The following is a 20,079-nucleotide window of genomic DNA, read 5'->3' as shown; positions in this document are numbered from 1 at the left end:
CAGACAAAAAAAGCCTAGTGATGATTACCGCCTGTAGTTTACATGTTCTGTGTTATTTATCAATGGCAGAACGATGTTCGTGCTTTTTGTAACAGTGCTGCACAGTGAATGTTGGTTTGGTTACTGGTCTGTTACAATTCCTCAGTCCTTTTGCATGTGAGGGGACATCTCTTGACATGGCAGCTTGGGGCCTTATTTCACTTTTTTTTTCTTAGCTAACATAGGAAGGAGAAGCACTTTCAATAACTGGAAAGGATTCCTTTTTTTAATTGACGGTGTTCAGATGGAGCTCAACTAGTTTAACTGGTAATGCATCAGTCCAGCAAGGTTACTGCTCCACCTGGTGGGTGCAAGCCAGGCCTCTGAGGGGAGCGAGCGGCGCTTCGGCTGGGTAGGGTGGCACAGAGCCGGCTCTGGTCTCCCTCGGGGCCACCTTTGGTCCTCCTCAGACCCCCGCCTGAGACCCGGGGAATTCACCGCACAGGCCTTCCCCTAAGGCACCGCAGCCCCTCTGGCGGAGCACAGGTACCCGCCGCGGCGTGAAGCACGCTCTCCGCCTGCTGCCGTTCCGTGCCGGCGGCTGCGAAGCCCGGCAGGCCGACACCTGCCCGGCCGGCACTGGCGGGACTACAAGGCCCAGGCTGCCGCGGGCCGCCGGGGGGCGGTGCCGGGGGCCGGGGACCGTGCCCGCCCCGCCGCGCACAGCATGGCAGCCTTCGCCGACCTGAACGTGCCGCAGGGCCCGGACAAGAAGTGCCTGCAGAGCTTGCTGGAGGCCGCGGCCCACTGTGAGTCACCGCCTCGGGCGCGGCGGGAGCGGGGAGGGCGGTGGCGCCGGCGCGGGGCTCGGCCGCGGTGCGGAGCTGCGGGGACCGGGCTGGGGAGGGCCGGGCCCGGCGTGGCTCCCTAGGCTGGCTTCTGCCTCCCCGGGGGCCGAGCCTCGCCCGCTGCCGCCCTGCCCCTCGCCCTGCCCCGGGCCCCTCGCCCGGCGGCTTTCTGCAAGCGGCGTGGCCGGGGCCGAGGCCTCTCCGGGGCTGAGCAGCGAGGAGCTCGCGGTGTGGCTGGCAGGCTCCGGCTCTGCCAGTTTATCCCAGTGTAGCAAGTGGGCTTTTCCCAGCGTGGACACATGTTCCCGCCTGCGGTTTCTTACGGCCTACATCGGCTGTCGTGCGGAAGTGTTGTGCAGCCAGGCGCTGCCAGCGCCGTGCGGGGGGCGGCCCTTTGGCGAGCGCGGCGGCTGCCTCTGGTCCTGCCGGGGTGACCGTGCCTCCGGCTCTGCCGGCACAGTTGGGAAAGCTCGCCTTGCCCCCTCCTAACTCCATCCCTCCCAGCTCTGCGTCGTCCGCAGTTTTAACAGCTATCCTGAATGGTCTCAACCATTTTTTCCATGACAAAAGTCGTCAACAGAAACAAACTGTGCCAGAGCCCTCGGGGAGCCCAGCCCCGAGTGTGCAGGCTCACGGAGCTCAGCCTCGAGTGACAGTTGTCAGGGCTGGGGAGCATTTAAAAGCTAAACATTTATTTATTTATTTATTTATTTATTTTAAGGCACTCTTTGGGTGAATTCATCTTCAGGAAAAAAATGTTAAAGGTGAATATGCACGTGATTACTAATTCTGGGACATTTAAGTGTTGACTGTTTAACAGGTTTCTGCATGGATTTGTTTCCATTCATTTACTGGACAAAATATTCGTACTGTGTGTTTACTTTTTCAGTGGGATATTCTGCAGTTGCACTTAATCATGTCATCGATTTTAAAGAAAAGAAACAGGTAATTTTGGGGGGTTTATTTGTTCTTAGTGGGTTTTCTTTTATAAACCTACACGCTTTATCGCACGTTCCCAAACAGCTTTATCTGCAGAAGGCACTTCTAGACACGAGTACAAATGTCTGTATTTGTGACAGAACTCCCAGTTTATAATTCAGTATAACTGCCCTGGAGTTAACTTTTAATATGGTCTGTGTATTGTCCCTAGGAAATAGTTTTGTTAGCATGGCAAATTTCTTGTTAGGATTGGAACACAGCTTTTGTTTACGTTGTAAACTTAACCTATGACATTTTTAATAAGTTTGTTTTGTTCTCTTTTAAGGAAATCGTCAAGCCAGTATCTCCTTCAGAGTTGTTTCCATCTTTGCCTATTGTACAAGTATGTCTACTTATAATCTATCTATGTGCTATTATTCTGAGTTAATGTTTTTTACCTTGGTGTGTTTGTATATTTCGTGTTAATCAAAAAAAAGAAATCTATTCATTGCTTGATTGTTAAAACTCTCAGCATTGGGAGAATGGTACAGTCATGTTAGAGTAGGCTCTATTGGTTATTTTAGAAATTATTAAATTAATTGCTTTGTGTGAATTTTGACTCTTCTTGTAGTTGAATAATTACAGTATAATTCTTGAAATTTGAGTTTGGGAAATAATTTCCTGATTTTGATGGAGCAAGATTTGGATATAATGAACCAAGTCTGTGTTTCAAATCCCTGAAGAACTGCTTTTGCCTTCAGTTGTGGTCTGCCTGGGGAACCATAGCAGTATTAAAACATACTCTGTTTTTCTTCATTATTTTACTTCTCTTTATCTCCCTCCCTCTCTTTTCCCTTCCTCAGAGAAACAGTAAGTTATTCTTTGTTAAGGGCAGATAAAATATTGAACAGATCAATATAAAATAGGAAAATGTAAATACAGACTTTAAAAGATTAGTATAGGCAAGAATGTGAGCAAGGCACCATTTTCTTTTTATAGTGGAGAGGGTCAAAGTCACCACAGAGTTTTGCTTTGGAGCTTTTTAAATATGTTATTTTGTTTTTGTAGGGGACATCTAAAAGAATTAAAGTCTTAACGCGGCTAACACTTGTTGTTTCTGATCCTTCCCACTGTAATCTCTTGGTAAGTATGATTAGTATATGAATTTTTTAATTTTTATTTCCTTTTCTCAATGACATAAATGGAACTTTGGAAATTGTATGGGGAGAACTTTATGGATTTTGTAGGACAATCAGCAGTGATTTCTCAGATCACGCCTTTAGCAAATAATGTGATCATGAAGAGATGCAGACTTGCAAGACTAGATATGGCTTCTGTTGATCATTTTTCAATATGGGACAAGAGTTTTGTTATTCTGTTCTATTCTTTGATTTCTGGACTTCTGTGTGTAAACTAGAAGACCATGAGCAAGCCTTGTGTCTGCTTATTTTTAGCGCTACATGATCGAAGCAAAAGATGTTAAGTGCCTTATCAGGTGGGTGGGCCAAGCCTCAAAATAAGAATGACTTCACAGTATAGCTCACAGTAGACACCTCTATGTAATTGGGTGATTATTTGCTTTATTTTAGTACTTGAAAATGAAAAAGGGATTTTCTTCTCATTATTTTGGTCGTCATCGTTGTATATAGCTTTGGCATCTGCGAGAATTCAAGGTAGTAATTGTTTCCTCCTTTTGTAGAGATCAACATCAGCAAATATAAGGTTATATGACATAATAGCGGTATTTCCAAAGACCGAGAAACTGTTTCATGTAAGTACAATAATCTGATTGGTATTGCTCGTTCATTAACTTCTGGTGCCTTGTGCTAGTTTGAGTACATGCTTTGATTTGATTTTATTTCCCATTTCATACAGGTCTGCATGATGTGGGGCTAATTTAGCAACACAGGCTACCTGGTCAGTTGGTAGACTGAGAAAGTTGGGAGGGATTGCAGGGGGCTGCACGGCCTTGAGGTGACTGGTTGAAGTCTGAAACGTCTGCTAGATTTATGGACTTGTATGCCTCTGTTCTGTGGTTTTCTTTGTGTGTCTTGTACTCTATTGAGTACTCCTTTCTAGTGTGGAAAGAAAACATCCTCCTTTTTTTCTGATACATAAGTATGTATATATACTATCAGCATGTAGAAGACTTCTGCCTTGAACTTTAACTTCTCAAACTCAGACAGCTTCCCCAAAACACATTTGCTGTCTTCTGTTGGCACCGCTATTGGTTCCTGGTCTCTGAAATGCCAGGGGAAGTGAGAGGATTTTAAAACAGAACTAACATCGTTCTGAGAGTTACTGTCTTCCTTTTAGTCTTAGGTCTTCTCTTGAAAGTTCACCCAAATGAATAGCTGATCACTTTTTCTTTTGATTTTTCCTTTTATTTATTTTAAATCAGAAGAGGAGCAAGAGCTTATGAAACAGGGCTAGTTCTGGTTGTCATAGCATCTTATAAACAGATAAAATTTCTAGACATAAACATGGCTGGTTAAACATAACAGCCCTTGCTGCATTGCCAGAGTGAGATTTCTGGTTGTCTTTTGAATGTTTTGGATGCTCAGGTTGAGTGAGAGAAGCTTCACTTATGTGACTTCATGACATGTTTGTTACTTTGCCCGCTGGGAAAACCATTGAGGCTGAATAAAAATACAGCGGTCTTGGGGGACATATTTGAAGGCAAGACGGTCGTTTTCTCACTCAGGTTTATCCTGGCTGTTCAGAGCAACCTTGCAACTGGAACTGCCTCCACAAAGTTTGTGAGCATTTGAAGGTGTGCATGTCTCAGTGTTACCAAACAAATGCTAATGTTTGTAACAGCAGTGGTAGTGCTCCAAGTGCGCTAGTGAGAGAAAACAGTGGGTGTGAATCATTTTCAAAACTTTACTTAGGACTAATTTGTGACCTTAGCCCAACGCTGTTGTTTTCTCACCTTGGTTTATGTTGATAGAAATGCAGATATTTTGAACAAAACACCCAATATACTCTGTCACTTCTATGATTTTAGAAAAACAAGGTGTTAGAAGTGTGTTTGACCGTGAACTGGTTTGGTCCATTTCTGGTGTTTGACTGAAAAAGACACATTATTTAGAGGTTATACCTAAATACAGCGATGTGCAGTAATTCAACCATTAATAACGGCACCAAGCATCTTACTGTCTTCCAACTTTTATCCATAGCTGCTGTATCTTGAATAAACCCTTCCTACCAATAAAATTCCTAGTTTTAAAACACTGTGCGAGGCAGAATTATCTCAGCTAGGCTTGTTGGGTGATAGGTGTTCATTAACTCAGTCTCTGTCATATTTTTAATCACATTGTTGTCAAATACTTGGTAACAGCTGATGTGAATGGTCTTATCAAGTGGAGCATCTGGAAGCAAGTTATCTTTTTGTCAGAATGTTTTTCTTACAGAACCCAAAATTGTGATATCTGACCTGTTGCAAGCTCATAAATAATATTAACTCTGACTGGAAGAGTAGGTGGAAGTGTCTCATCTCTGTTAGCCTTGGCAGGCAACAAGCAGGTGTGCAGTTTAAGGCAGTGTGAAGAAGGCACAGGGGCACCAAAAGCAGATGTGAATCTCTATGGAGAATTTACTTTCGAAGGGAGCTTGTGAATATAAAACTGAGTCTGTTTTGTTTGTTTGTTAAAATAAGTTAAAGCAACCTTCTAGTACTGTTGAGTACCTGTTTTGACACGTTAAAATTATATTGTTCTGTTTTGTTATTTCTAAATTATTTCCCCTCCTTTTTGAAAATTTGTCCAAGTACGATACAAAGCAAGAGGCTGTAGAAGTAGGGAAACTTAAATGAATCTTTCAGCAGAATAATTCAGGCATTGGTTTTAACAGTTACAGCTTAATGAAACTAACTTCTGACTGCTTTTATTTCCCTTGCAAGATTTTAGGACTCTTGGGGGTGTGAGAGAGGCAAATAGTTGTAAAATACTTTTAAGTGCCAATTTCTACCAGTCTCTTTTGGTCTCCAGCAACAATGTAAAATCTCACTTCTCAAGTGAGGTCAATCAGTTTGTCATGTGTTTAAACAAGCACCTGAAGCCAGGTAATCAGCAGGACCATGCTTTGTTGTTTTTTGGGGAAAAGAGCTCTCTCATTTAAGGGTGGATAGTTTTTATTTTCAGCTGTTGTGAATGCTGCTGCAGTTGGACATCCAGCTGTGGAAGTGTTTAAGCTTGCATAAACAGCCACTCATTTCTGCAGGTCCTTGTGTGCTCTGCTGGTGAAGCTGCTTGCTTGGCTGCATGGCAGTTTGGTCTGGGGAATACGCTTTTGGCTGAGAAGTAACCAGAGTTTTTGCCAAGTTGTTTTGCAGGCAGATCTGCTTTCCTGCTCTGATTTCAGCATTCAGCCACGCAGATGGTTGTGCTGGCAAAAAGAGGATGGCTGTGCTCTGGGCAGGCCAATGCAGACAGTGACTGTTTAAGCTGACACCCTCGCAGGTGATGGACAGTGTGTTAGGAAGGAAGCAGGATTGTCTGTGAGGCCATCTTCATGGCTTCCGTGCTGGCAGCACTTTGAGTTGGGGAGGGAACCAAAGCATGTTTCTTGCAAACTGCGTGAGGTGGAAGACTTCATCCACACACGTTCACATTCAGGGCAGATTTGTATGTTTATCTTTTGTATAAAGACTTTAGGTTTCCTAACTCTGTGGAGAGCTGTGTCAATTTTGTAGAGGTATCTACAGGAGTCTGGCGCAAGTGACACTATGCATAGAGTTTCAGCATATACCTCTGGATCTTGCAACTCGTGGATCTTTCACTGCTAAGGATAAAGCCTTCTAGGGTGGGTGGGTCTTGCACCACAAATTATATTTTAAAATTGGCTGTTGGTAATGCAGCATTACCTCAAGAACATCATTTTTCTCACCAACAATTTGGCACTTGCATTATTCTCCATAGAACAGGATTTTTCGTTTTTGTAGAAGAAATATGTGACCACTGGAGATGTGGTCTAATTTTAGCATGACCCAAACCCAGTCGTGACAAGGTCACGAGCCAGGGAAGCTTTTCTGTGACTGAGTGTGGCAGTCATATGTACTGAAAGATGTCCTCAAATTCTCCAAAGGGTTTATATCCTCAGGGGTATGAGGACGCTGTGTTTGCCAAGATAATTGCAGAACATGCTCCTTCTTTAAGTCACTCAAAGATTGTTTTGGGCTGCAGCAGGAATGCCCACTCCATGCCAGTAAGAAAGTCTGTGCATGTTGCTTTTAAAAATTTTTGCTTTTTAAGACTTTTGACTGGTTTAATGATATTGGTTAGTTCTGCCTGCTGTTTTTAAGCAATCAGCAGACCACCAGTATCTAAAAAAAACTTGCTTATATAAATCTGAGGCTGTAGTGCAAAGCCAAATTTCAATGTTTATTCCTAAAATGTTTGCCAGCGCTTTCTTCGGGCCATCCAGGCCGTGTCAATTTATTTACTTCTGGCTGCCTGGAGTTTCCCAGCAGATGGGGCTCTTGCCCACCGTGTGACCGGGCAGGCGCTGGGCTGTGTAACTGCTGCATATCATTTTCTGTGTGAAGTTTTTGCTCTTCAGATCCTTTCAGCAGGCAGGGTAACTTAACTTGCCTGTGTGCGTGACTTGTCCAGGAGCCAAAACTCGGCTGAACATTGGAGTGTTTGGAAAATTCTCCTCTCCAGCTTCCCATGTAGTGCAAGAATTCTCTCTCGTGGGGAAGTACGACTCTTAACTTTATTTTTCATTGGTGGTGTTTTCTGAAATGTTCTTGTCACTGGAATCCTGTAGATAGCCTGACATTTGGGTCACTCTCTTCCCTACTGTACTTTGCAAAATGGAAAAGTGTCTTCCACTGTTTCTGGAGCTGATTAGGAAGGCTTGTTTTCTCATCACATGGGGCAGCTTGTATGTTTCTGATATGTATTCTCACTATCCTTCATTTTCAGCTTTCTCTCTTCCTGAATTTCCTACAGCCTCACTGACCTTTTTTCTAGGACATGACTCAGAGATGTGCTGATTCCCATAAATCACCTCTGTCTAGGTGGTAGTTTGTATTCCACCTGAGAAAAGGCATAAAACTGGCTGTAGTAGGGATAAACTTACACATGTAAGTCTAATTTGATGCATTAGATTCCAGCTGTGCCCTGCCTAACAGAGTTGGTAAAGATGGGGCATAAAGTTCAGTCTGAATGGCCTGGCAGAGACATTTTAACATCAAAACCCTTGTGATTTGCTAGGTCTTTGAATTGCTTGCATGTGTGCTGTGGCTCTTCTGTCTAGGAGGGAGTGCTGTCAGCAGCTAAGAAACATTCCTAAAGCTAGGCTTCTGCTCTCATCTCCATCCAAATTTCATATGGACGAGCTGGTAGAAGACTACTTTGCAAAGCAAGAGCCTGCCCTGCGTTAGAGCAGCCCAGCCCTGGGATTCCCCACAACACCTACTGCTTTCATGCTGGTGCGAGGAGGGATGAATGGCTGGCGCCTGGCCCAGGCGTATTTGGAGCAGTTGCTGGCAGGTTTCTGAATGCAGAAAGTTCCCCTATGCGTAGAAAATTCCTTTCAAACTACTTCAGCCTATTTTATCTTCTCTGTTACTATGTTGCTTACAGACATTAATCTGGCCCTGTGTGATTGTCTTTATGGGGTAGGCATATATAATTCCTACATATCTTGTGTGCGTGAGATTATATGTAAATTGAGGGCTCCCTTTTATGTGCACTCGATTTTCTCTGTCAGTGTGGAGATTCTCCACTCTTTGTTCATTCCTTCTGTCTTTTAATACAGGCTGTAAATTGTGGTATGAGTTCAAAGCTAAGCTTTTAAACTATAACCTTCAGTGCCATCTTCAGACTCCAGAGACATGGCTTTCAGGAAGGGCTGCACATTCCCCACCCAGCAGGAAAGTGAGGCCCTCTGCGTCAGCTTCCAGTACTGGGCATATGGCACCACCAGTCACTGTCTTAACAGTCTCCTTTTCTTTCAGTCTTTTCTCAGTTTCTTCTGGTAAAAATAACCAATCCTGAAAACAAACAGTTGCTATATTGGAACTGGAGAGTGGTGGTCTAAGGGTCAGTTCCTGGGCTGTTCCCTTTGTAAACAGGGGCTGTCCTTGATTAGCTGTGAGTTCTTTTGCCAAAAGCCAGTGTTGCTTCTGCATGTCCTATGTCAGATAAAAACAAAAGCAGTAAGTCTTGCCTTTGGGTTTGTCATTATTTTATTGGAAAAGTAGTTCTGTGAGAGAAGGCTTGGATTTTAAGCCCAAAATGCTCAAGCTGTGCACCTGTAGCCCAGCTGTTTTATTGGCATACCTGCAAACCTCACTTTAAAACTGAACTCACCCTGGAGAGACATTTGTTGCATTAAGAAATGAAGGAGAATATTAGTGCACCTAAAGTTGGTTATGCATTTTTGAGCATATTAATAATCTGTTCCTATTTCTTTGCTGTAGATCGCTTGCACAACTCTGGATGTGGATCTGGTATGCATAAACGTAACAGAAAAGCTGCCATTCTACTTCCGAAGGCCCCCTGTGAATATGGTAAATTTACATCTAAATTGTTTCCTTGCTGTTAATTTCTGTATTTAATGTCAGTCTGAGCTGAATTCCCTCCCACCATTCCCATCCAAGTGTTTCTTTTATGTTCTTGCATAATATATAGTGTTGTTTCAGATGTCCTTCACTTCAGGGCCTCCACTGCAGCATTTAATACACAGTGATGTACGTTCTTTCTTTTTCTGCTTTCTGTCCCCCACTTAAGAAGGCAGAAGTGGTGTTCTTGAGGAATGGAAACAGAGCCTTAAGGCCACTACTATGCTAAGCAGTGAGATGTGGTGTGATTGCTGACTAAGCTGCTTCCCAAACCAGAAGTGGTACGGCTGTGTCAGAATAGATAAACAGCCCTGTGACTTAAAAGACAGAAGAATGTGAATGACACTGTTAATCTGGGAGAAGGATGCCCTGGCAGTTATTTGGAAGACAACTGTATTGAATCCATACGTAGATAAAGGAATGTCTTGGCAAATAAACCAAATGTGGAATTGCTACATATCTGCTGTGGGATGCAAGATGACTATCAGCATGGATCAAATATTTTCTTAATACAATTCTGCCTACTGTTGGTGGTTTGCCAGAAAGCTTAATCTGAACGTGCCTTTAGGTAAACTATTTTTTTCCTGTGAGTATATGTCAGGGTTCATTCCACATGGGCATTCTTGGCTGATGTAGTCCTTAGTGCTTAAAAGTTTAAATTTGGAATTGGCTAGAAATCCTACTTCCTTCTATACAGAAGGCTTAACCTAGAATTAAAAATAACTATAATTAATCCTGAAACAGAACAGAAGTAATACTTTGGAATTTACTATAGACTGGGAATTTTAGCATTCCACTTGGAATAACAATTTTGTTTGCAATGCTGTTTGAAAGTATCCTAGCAGTCTAAAACTCCAGCAATTGACCCAGGTGAGGAGCTGGGAAGCTCTTAGAGCCCTGTTTTTGGAGATGTTTTCCTTGCAAGCTACTTCTCAGCTTCCACACTCACAGCTTTTAGGCAGTCTGACTGTCAGTCAGACTGGTTTTGTGTGTCGGGCAGTCAGTTTTGGTTGTTGTGATGCCAACCAGACAGATTAGTAGGCAGCTGAAGTGGTGGGGATGCGGTTAAAATCTCCTTGACTGGAAATTGGTGTGTTGTCATCACCTGCTTTTGGTTTCGGTAAATTCTTCTTGTTTGAAGATGCTGGACCAGTTCTGTGTAAAACATTTGATGTGTACATAGTTTCTGTTGTGCTCGCATGCGGAGGTCATGTGTGGATGTGAGCTGGATTAATTCCATCTGGATTCAGTTACTGGACTTTCTTACATTATTAACACTGCAGCATTTTTAATAATATGAGTATAAAGCGTAAAGTAACATTTCAGGCAAATGTATTCTAGGCCATGGAACAGACAACTTCTGGCTTTGAACTGTGTCTTTATCACTAACTCACTGTGTCCTGTAGCAGGTTGCTTAATCTTTCTGTGTATGTTTGCAAAACCAAGAATACTAGGCTTTTGGTGAGGTACTTTGACAGATAGCAAAGGGTTTTAAAGCAGTTGGAAATATAGTCAGTATTGCTATTTATAACATCTCCTGTGACTCGCTGTTATTTAACATTGTCACAAATACCAGAGTGTTCTGTGAGATGGGAGAGAAGGGTCCTCGTTGCTCCTTCTTTGCAAGGATGAATTCCTCATCTGCAGGATGTGGGTACTGTGGGAAGCGATGGCCTGCCTTACAGCAGGCTGTGGAGCTAGAGGAGAGTCCTCAACATTTCAGGGCTTGTTTCTGACCAGCAGTGGTTACTGGCTTCCTCAAGTCTGTGATAGTGGAAAGCCAATTACAACTAATAAATGGATGGTATATTTTTGTTTGTTGAACTTCACTGATCTGTCATCCCAAGATTCAAGTAGACATATCTGGTATACAGTGAAACTTCCCACATCGCCCCCCCTGCCTCCCTTCAGGCTAGGCTGTGCTCTTGCTGGAGCAATTCCGCCTTAATTTTTTCATATATAACACAGTTAAACTGAGAATAAGCTACATCAATAATAGACAGCAGTTGTTACATTGTTATGCTTCTTTCCTTTTGACTTTTGATCACTCTCTTTCATGTGAAGGCAATAGATCGAGGCATTTACTTTGAACTTCTTTACACGCCTGCCATCAAAGACTCCACAATGAGAAGATACACAATTTCAAATGCGATCAGCTTGATGCAGATCTGCAAAGGAAAGGTAAGCTCTCAAACTGAAAGCGAGCTAATTAATTCAGTTCAAATTCTTCTGGAGTTGTACAGACTGAATCATTTTAAATTAGTTTGACACTGGGGTTTCTGAAGTTGTGACTGAATCTTTGCCTACTAATACAAGGACACAGTTATTCTAGCTCCAGATGCTTTCAGCCATGCACCACTGCATGCTTTCTTTTTAAGTTGTCAAACTGTTAGGTTGCTCTGAAAAAAAGAATCTATCTGTTATTACAGTATGCAACACCCAAAACAAAAGGCGGAGGCGGAGGGGAGTGCCAGAGATCTCAGGTTTGCACTAGAACTGAAATCTGTGCACGTCTTTAAAATCTCCCATTTCATATTTCTGATTGACCAAAACCACTTTTTGATAGTATAGCTTGAATATGGGAGTAGGAAATAATAAGAAAAATTGGAAATCTTGTTTTGTTAAAAAGTTAGTAAATTCCCAGTGTATAAGACAGACCCAACAGCTAGCTGGCTGTCAGCCAGGGCTTTGCTGCAGTCAGATCAACTGCATTCTTCCTTGCTACTGAAACCCAAGGAAGAAGTAATGTTTGCAGCTGAGACGCCTGTAATCCATTGCTTTCATACCTTGCCTCCTCCTAGGCTACCAGGCTAAGCTGCCTGTCATGCTGGGTCCTCTCAGGCCATGTTTTTTTTTTAACAGAGAAGCATATCATAATACATATCCAAGTTAAAAGAGATTGTAGCTCCCACCACCTTTACTGGAAAAGGCTTTGCCACACGTTGCTAGTCCGTAGAAACCAAAATTGGCATTACCCTGCAAATCTAGTCTGAAGTGGGGTATACAGCTTGGAAGGCCAATTAAAAGCAAATCTGTTGTTAACTCTGTTCCCCTCAGGCCTGGCAACCTATTTTATAGGGCAGCAGAGTGGGTCAAACAGATTAATTCCCTTGGTGCTACAGAGAAAAGTATTTGCATGGCCTTTCCTGAGAAGCCCAGTTCTGGGAATTAATTGCACAAAATACTGACTTGGTGATGAGGTACATACATGCAAACCCCCTTTTCTTTGGGATTCCTTTTTGTCAGTGCTCCTGTTTCCTTTGTGCAGTTAAAGATGTGCTTCTGGTGTGGTTGTTGATTTGGGGAGCACTGCTTAAGCTGGCATCACAAACAGAGCAACTGAGATATTCAGGCACTCGGTCCGCATACAGTGCCCCTTCTTTCTGCATCTGTCAATCTAGTGCATTATCTGTGCCTAGAAAGAAAATCAGCTGGAACTGGACATGACAAGTTGTTGTTAGGTGCTGCAGGAGCTGAGAGAGGACTGCTAGCTTGTCTTTATTTTTTGCTGTGAGGCTCGGTACCTGCTGGGCCAGCAGAGGTGGTTATTAGCTGTTGCTGGCGGTTTCCATCAGTTATGTAAAGGCCTTTTTTTAACAAGATGCAGGATGGCTGGTCCATGGGCTGCTTGCATTGGCACCTGGCATTCAGCTGTCACCTTCTATAACCTATAGTTGCTGAACATGTAGCAGCTTTTGGATCCTTTTGTTCCTCTCCTGTTGTAGCAAGGCAGAGAAACTTCCAGAAATGTACCAGTGTCCTCAGAACTGGTGTTGAGCAGAGTCCTTAAAACATATTAAAGCATGCAGGGAATGAGGGAGGGACTTGCCTGCTTTGCCAGACAGGTGGTGTGCATAGCCACGGTCCCTCGCCTCTTGTGTGTTGGTAACTGAGTGTGGGTACTTTGCCTGGAGCAGTGTACTGAACAGCTGCTGTCTCCTTTACCTGGGGAGATGATGTTTTGCCTTTGCATTCTTCTCTTTAGCCCTTCCCTTGCATTTACCTTTGCCTGCCTCTCCTTCACTTGCTAGCAGTGCTTTTCTTGTCCGCTCTTGTTTCCTTCTCCCATCTTACCCATCCCCCAGCCGGTAGCCAGTTGCCTTTGAACCAGGTGGAGCATACCTCCAATGCACAGCAGTGAACCACAATCCTGTGCTGGTTCAAGATGGCTCACGCAGCTGCTCTGGGAGCTTCTCTGAGCCTGGGAGACAAATGTTAGTTGCTACAACTCAGAGCAAGAGACTTGAATTTTCCCAGAAAACTCTTGCAGCCAGCACCACTGAAGCTCAAAAGCACCCTTGGGATCCATAGTCTAGTCATTTTAAAGGTGAGCTATGCAGAAAGAAATATCCTGGGCTCCATCGTGATGTGTGCTGTTAAGTCACTTTGTATGTATTGCTTCTGCCTCTGGCTTTCCTTATGCTAAGGCAGTTGTCTGTCCCGTCCTATCCTCCTTAGCACACAAAGGAGCCTTGGGCACAGTGTGAGCATGCAGCTGTTTCCATGCAGATAGCTCTTTTACAGGTTGAGTTCCAACTGCACACAGAGCATTTATTTCCAGTGTCTGTCCTGTTCTTTGTGCTGGGGAGGTGGCAGGAGAAGCAAAGCAAGGCGAGGAAGGGATGAAAAGCCCCGCCACTTGTAATCAGAGGTGGTGTGGTGTGTTGGTGGTACTGATGTCAGAAAGGGAAAGTCTTTTTTGATGCCTTAGTACAATCCCATTCCCGCCCACTCAAGCAGGAATTCCCAAAGCCTTTTATTCAGTATAATAAAAGGTGCAAGGAATTTTTTTGCTGCTGCAAAGTTTGCACCTGTGCAAAACAGTCTTCCCCCTGGGTGAGTATCCTTGGAGGTTTAACGTCAGAAGAGCACTGGCAGCTGGGCTATGGTACCTGCCAACCCCCAAGCAGTCATGTACCTGTTCTGCAGAAAGCCTGTGGGAGAAAAGGGAGAAAGATATCTGTATATTCACGGGGTGCCAGTGTTGAGGAAAGCGAGCGTATGGCGTGGATTGGCAGCCACTGCATAGCTGCAGACTGCTTTCTTGAACCAGTGTGTTTAAGGCCATCGTGAATGCTGAGGTTAGGACTGAGTCGTACTGCAACACTGAGTAGGCTGAAAATTTGGGAGCACCAAACTGTCTAAAGGCACGATCTGTAAGGTGCTTCTGGGGGATCCTAGACTCCTAAGTCCATTTCTGTTAAGCTCAGCCCGAATTGTCATTTGTGTGGGGCCTCTTTCAGCTAGTGTAAATAAAGGGGGCACTTTGGAACACAGTGTGTGTGTTTCTTCTTTATCCTTAAGGTCCCTTTAAAGTCTGCTATGAAAGATAGGGCTGGTAGGTGTTGGCTTAATGCCATCACTCCAACATTTAAACTGCTTAGCCTGTCCTTCTACTAGGTGCGGTGCTTCTTCAACTCACATCTGTCTGCGAGGGGCTTGTAACTGCAAGGGAGGGCTCGTCTGTGTGCCCCACTGTCTGTAGGGGACAGGGGGATAACCTGGGTTTATTCATGTCCCCAAACTAAGATCCATAGCCTGCTAGAATTCGCTAAGTCTGAGAGCACCAGGTACTCTGATGTTTAATTGGGCTCTGAGCCTGAGCTTAGCTAACACTCATGAAGTCTTTGCTGCTGGCTGATTTTTTTTTTTTCGCTTCTTGATGCTGTCTGACAGATGAATGTTTGTTCTCTTTTGTTTTCCAGAATGTTGTTATATCTAGTGCAGCTGAAAGGGTAAGTCCCAGATTATTATTTTTTTTTAAGTCAGAACAATTTGAGGATTTATCTGTGGCTGAAAATACAGCTTTAATCATACATTAAACATATAAAAATTGTGATTTTCAACATGGTTGCCATCTTGTGGGTTTTTTAATCAATCTGGTTCATCAAAGATTTATATTGTGGGGTTTGGGATTTTTTTTTTGTTTGGATGGGTGGGATTTTTTTTTACCGCTGTGGTATCTTCTGTGACAGTTTTCTCCCAAATGGGGACTCTGTTTTCCAGAATGGTAGTATGTGTTTGATTTCCTAGTGCATCTTCAGCAGCTTGCTATTATGTAGCATTTAATTTTGGCTTCCTGATAGCCCTGTCCTGCCTGCTTACATTTTTGTCAGCCTGCGAGAGAGTGCATGCCCACATATAACCTTCTTTGTTTTGTTTTAGCCTCTAGAACTACGAGGTCCTTATGATGTGGCTAATCTGTATCCTTTTCCCAAGTCAAAGACAACAGTTACTGCTAACATGTGAAAGTTCCAAGTGGTTCCATCCTTTACACTCCTTGAACTTTACACAGCGATGCTTGTTGGTGACCAGTTCAATGAATCAGGGCTCTGAGTGGGTGTGAAAGAAGCAACATGAGGTGGTCATGGGGTGGCCTGAGCAGTCACTGTAAACAGTGATGTCTGTGTTCAGCTACAGGTATGTTTTGTTGTGATATGCATTGATACTGTGTGGGTGTAAGTGAAGGAATGAATAAAACCCACAAAAATCTGTGGACACTGGGAACCAAACCAGAAATTATTACTTGTATTCCTTGGGGTGCCCCATCTTTTGCAGAAAAAGCTATAAAATCATATTTATATTAAGAAAGAAAAAGTTTCTCTCTGAGTACTGGTTACTTTTGTTCTGAATTTTCCACTCCTTAGTTACATGTATGCTTTTAAATAAGTGGATGTATTCTAGCAACCAAGGAGAGTGTCTTTTCTCCCCTTCTTTCGGGAATTTAGATGCATTTTAACTACTCTCCCCCGCTCCCTGCCCTGCAAGCACGAATCTGGACTGTCCCTTAGAAAGAAGGAGCGTGCTCTGAGTCATGAGAACCGTGTGGGAGGGTGTGTGGCCTGGAAAGATTTTACACACAGCATTTCCTTCCCTCTTAAAAAGAGCAGTCAAGCTCAACCAATTAACGCATCTACGCTGGTGTCATCCCTGCTTGAGGTGGCTGGGAACTTTTCGGCACGATGCTTTCGTATCAGACCATGCCCTTTCCCCATAACTGAAATTTTCAATGGGGTAATTGTGATTACGCATATAAAAATGTTCCTGTGTTGATAGACTTTCATTTGTAAAAGTAGAGCTTCTTGTCTGGAAAAAAGCAATGCTGCCAGCAGCTTTCCAGGAGCGCTGCTGGGGAACTGCAGCCAGGAGAGCTGGGTACCTCAGTTCCCTGCCTCTGGGTAACCTTATGCGAAATGTCACTTAGAGTTACAGTTTGCCAATTCCCAGTTATTTGTAGAGTAAGCAAACCTATCATGCAGACAGACTTCCCTATTCTGTTTGTTCCTGTGTATTTTGATCCTGAACAAAGGTGACAGAGGTTTGCTGTTTGGCCTGTCAGAAAGTGAAGCCAAGGCAGCTGTGTCTACCAACTGCAGAGCCGCAGTGCTTCATGGAGGTAGGTGAAAAGCACATGCAAGCTCGTTTAAGTAGCACATGCATTTGTTAAACTAAGTTCATGTTAATGCCTATGTTCCAAGAGGTCCGAGACCTTATAGAGCAAGGCACACCTTGGGGTTTTAGCTGCCCTGTCCAATGCGTGAAGAGGAGCTTGTGTGGCAAGGGTGTTTTATTTTCCCTTGTGGCCATGTTAGCAAATCAGTGGCTGAGCTGATGGTGCTGTCTGTACCAGAGAACTCACTTAACTACGTTAATGAGTCATAAACCATTTAGCCAAAACACACATCTGCCTGTTGTGACTCCTAGTGAAACTGTCCCTTGTTTCAGAAAGGGTTGAACACTGATGAGGGATGACATCAGCAGATACTGCAGCATTGACTTCAAGAAAATCAGGATGCATATGTTTTGTGTTTATCCTCTTGCAGCATGAGCGGAGAAGCAACCTATGCCATGTCACTTTCTGATGCTTTATTATGTGATCTATTTCAGAGTTACTCTTCATGTGGAGTGTTTCAAATTTGACGCAAAATCAAATACCCTGAGTGTTTACTGCTTAGGAAAAAATGTTACATATAATGTACAATGGCTTGCAGTGTTTTGGTGAAACAAAACTTGCTTCCTCATGCTCTCTGCAGATGCAGCTCACAGTAGCTCTCTTCTAGTTGCCCATTTTTAATATTAAGAAAGTGAAAATTTAGCTTGTGCCTCCCTGCACTGGAAACCAAACGTTTACAGTTTATATTGTGTCCTGGTGTGAGTGCAGGAAAGAGCCACAGTTTGCATTCCAGCAATCAATTCAGACCCTTGCTTTCCACTGTAGCACCAATTTCATCATCATTATTTATTCTTGATATGTTATTTATTTTTATAATAATCAGAATATAAAAGGCAGTTTAACTTTGACGGAGTAGTTGCATGAGGCTCTTAATTTCTGCCTCTGTCAAGATTTTTTGGGTAGGTACGATTTCTAGTCTCCTTCCCAACAACTTGAGTTGCTGTAAATTTCAAATGCACAGTAGGATTTGGTTTGTATCTCTTGTTTCAGAGGAGTTGGGGCTTGAACCTGCTGTAAATTTACAGCAGCAGGTAGCTTTGATCTCTTGGAAAGGGCATTTCTGTGAACAGGTTCCTCCTCCAGCCTTTTACTCGTCTACATAGAGACAGTGTGTCGGAAGAATTTTTGTCAAGTTTATGTGCAATTCTCAAGACTGTCATCTATCTCATCTGTGAAATTAAATAGCAGATGCCATTTCCCTGTCCCCCAAAGAATACTAGCCCAGAATAAGTCAATATATTTTGGCAAGGTTCTTGTAGAGCTCCTTCGTTAACAGAGTGTAGGGAATCTCTTCTACCTCAAATTTTGCAGGGAAGGCTCCCACCAGCAGTTATGAAATTGGATTGGGCTCACTAGGTTGTTTGGTAAACATGAGAAGTTGGATAACATCGCACAGTAGTATTTAGGGTAATGCTTAGGGTTCTGTAAATAAAATATTCTTGAATACTTTATTCAAAGTATTGAATATATAAAGCCAGTTGGTATGTATAGGGGAGCCTCTGCCGATATAACTGTGCCAGTGTAGTCTAAGAAGCCTGGGGTATGTGAATACATGGGGTTTATTTCTTTTTTTTTTTAGGAATAGTATGTTTTGCTTAGAAATGCTTTTTACAATGCTTCAAGAATGTGTCCTTCTGTGGCTATTGAACTGATTAAGCCTGCTTTCCTATGGTATTGTGTGTCTGCAGACCTCAGTTTTCCCTTACGTTTGATGTAATTCTGCACCCGCTGATGGGTTTCCCCACTCCATAACGCAGCATATCCCCAAGCTGCCTGCCCATCCAGGTTGCTTACCTACTGTGTGTGCTGGCTGGCTGGCAGGCAAACATGTTGAACTGTGCTTTGCGGCTTGGACACCTGAAATGAGTCTGCATTAAATGCATTAGTGTCACTTTTATATTCCAGAAACTCGGAAGAGTGCCTGTGGGGTAGTGTACACTGTGAAGAAGCCTCGAAAGGTTGAGGAGGAAGAAACAGCACTGCCAGCCTGCAAAAAAGCTAAGACTCAAGCTTGAGGACTGAACCAGTTGTCAGCAGGAGCCTCTACCCCTCTTTACCCAGTGCTGAATCTTCCCCCGTCCTCTAGCCAGCCCAGTTCCTCCCTTACTATTATATTTAGCCTGGAGAAGAATTATTCTTCTGGTGTTCAAGTGAGGAAAGCTGTGGGACTGAGACTGCTGCATGGTAATTCACCACATCTGAAAGGTCATGCTGGGCTTCTGGCCATGGGCTGGAGACTGTCTCTCCACCCTGTCTTAGGTCTTTGGAGTCAGTGCAAACTCAACACCATGTGTCTAACATATGAAAATTTTCAGTTATACAAGTGCATTCCTTTTTTATTAAAAAAGTTTCTAAGAATGCATGCATTCAAAGTCTAGCTCTTATGGTTTCTCAGATTTTGAACACATCTCTACTAAACCTTACAACCACAAGCCAGTAGGTGAAGTTCACCTGCAGTGGGCTCTGAAGAATAATAGTGCAGTTAAAAAAAATAATAAAATAAATCTGCTTCCCATTCTGTTTTGTGATCAATAGCTATAAAGAAGATCCCAGGATCTGTCACTTGCTAGGAGGTGTCTTGGATTTGTGTTACAGTCTGACTGACTGACCTGACCTGCCAGACACGCATCCCGAAGGCCATCCCTGTCCTGCAGCTCTTAAAACCAAACAGTAACATGAGGTGGTTACCGCAGGTGGGAAGGAAAAGCCCAAGGTTACGGTGAACGTGTGCTCAGCATGCTGTATTACAGTCACAGCATAACAGCTGTCTCACCTAGGCCTGAGCAGTCTCCCCGTCACATCATTTTTACTGCATCATTTCCTTCTTCATGTCCTGGTCTGGCAGTGTTGTCTATGAGAGTGTTCATTTTGTTGCCTCCTGCCTTTCTGTTTTCCTTCCTGTTAATGCCTCAGTAAACCTAATCTAGCTGCCAAAAAAGCAATCATAACAGATTTATAATCAGCAGAGCATTTTCAGAGCTCTTCCAAATGTTGACTGAAGTTTTTCTTTTGATTAAACCAACATAAAAATTATGTAAGCTGCTGTACTCTAGATACTTCTGAGCCAGCTTTACTGTGAATATTCCAGTTCTCTCTTTGCATCTGACAAGTTGAGAAGTGGAAGTTACAGCATTTAAGATACTGCAGAAGTCTTGCAGTGGGTCATCTCTGAGCTCTTAGTAACTTGACTGAGCAGAATAGATGAAGTTCTCACTAGACTAATGGTACTGTATAATGCTGATGTAAGTCACAACAACTTTTACTTCAACAAATAATGAAATATTTTTCTGTTATGTTATTTTACTTGTTGA

The 20,079-nt window shown here is 43.3% G+C and overlaps 1 protein-coding gene across 2 annotated transcripts; it reads left to right on the top strand.

Annotated features, from left to right (window-relative positions):
- The first annotated feature begins 655 nt into the window (after window positions 1-655).
- Window positions 656-20,061, top strand: RPP30 (ribonuclease P/MRP subunit p30). Of its 2 annotated transcripts, none has more exons than XM_040606406.1 (11): window positions 656-788; window positions 1,717-1,772; window positions 2,092-2,148; window positions 2,814-2,888; window positions 3,445-3,516; window positions 9,175-9,264; window positions 11,380-11,496; window positions 15,021-15,050; window positions 15,481-15,518; window positions 16,632-16,711; window positions 18,674-20,061. In XM_040606406.1, exons 1-11 carry the CDS (start codon window positions 707-709, stop codon window positions 18,781-18,783), a joined length of 807 nt encoding a protein of 268 aa, XP_040462340.1. In that variant the 5' UTR covers window positions 656-706; the 3' UTR covers window positions 18,784-20,061. The 2 variants fall into 2 exon arrangements, with proteins under 2 accessions (XP_040462340.1, XP_040462339.1); XM_040606405.1 differs by having other exon boundaries at window positions 659-788; window positions 1,648-1,772.
- The last annotated feature ends 18 nt before the right edge of the window (window positions 20,062-20,079 follow it).

The sequence above is a fragment of the Falco naumanni genome, chromosome 9, assembly GCF_017639655.2.
Source record: "Falco naumanni isolate bFalNau1 chromosome 9, bFalNau1.pat, whole genome shotgun sequence".
Lineage (NCBI taxonomy): Eukaryota > Metazoa > Chordata > Aves > Falconiformes > Falconidae > Falco > Falco naumanni.
Note: the sequence above shows the minus strand (reverse complement) of the source record. Positions and strands in the feature narration are given on the sequence as shown.

Excerpts from the sequence above, each read along its gene's own strand:
- RPP30 (XM_040606405.1), top strand. The coding sequence starts at position 707 with ATGGCAGCCTTCGCCGACCTGAACGTGCCGCAGGGCCCGGACAAGAAG. Across the intron at positions 1,773-2,091 it reads ATTTTAAAGAAAAGAAACAG|GAAATCGTCAAGCCAGTATC; the intron begins GTAATTTTGGGG and ends TTCTCTTTTAAG. Across the intron at positions 2,149-2,813 it reads CATCTTTGCCTATTGTACAA|GGGACATCTAAAAGAATTAA; the intron begins GTATGTCTACTT and ends TTGTTTTTGTAG.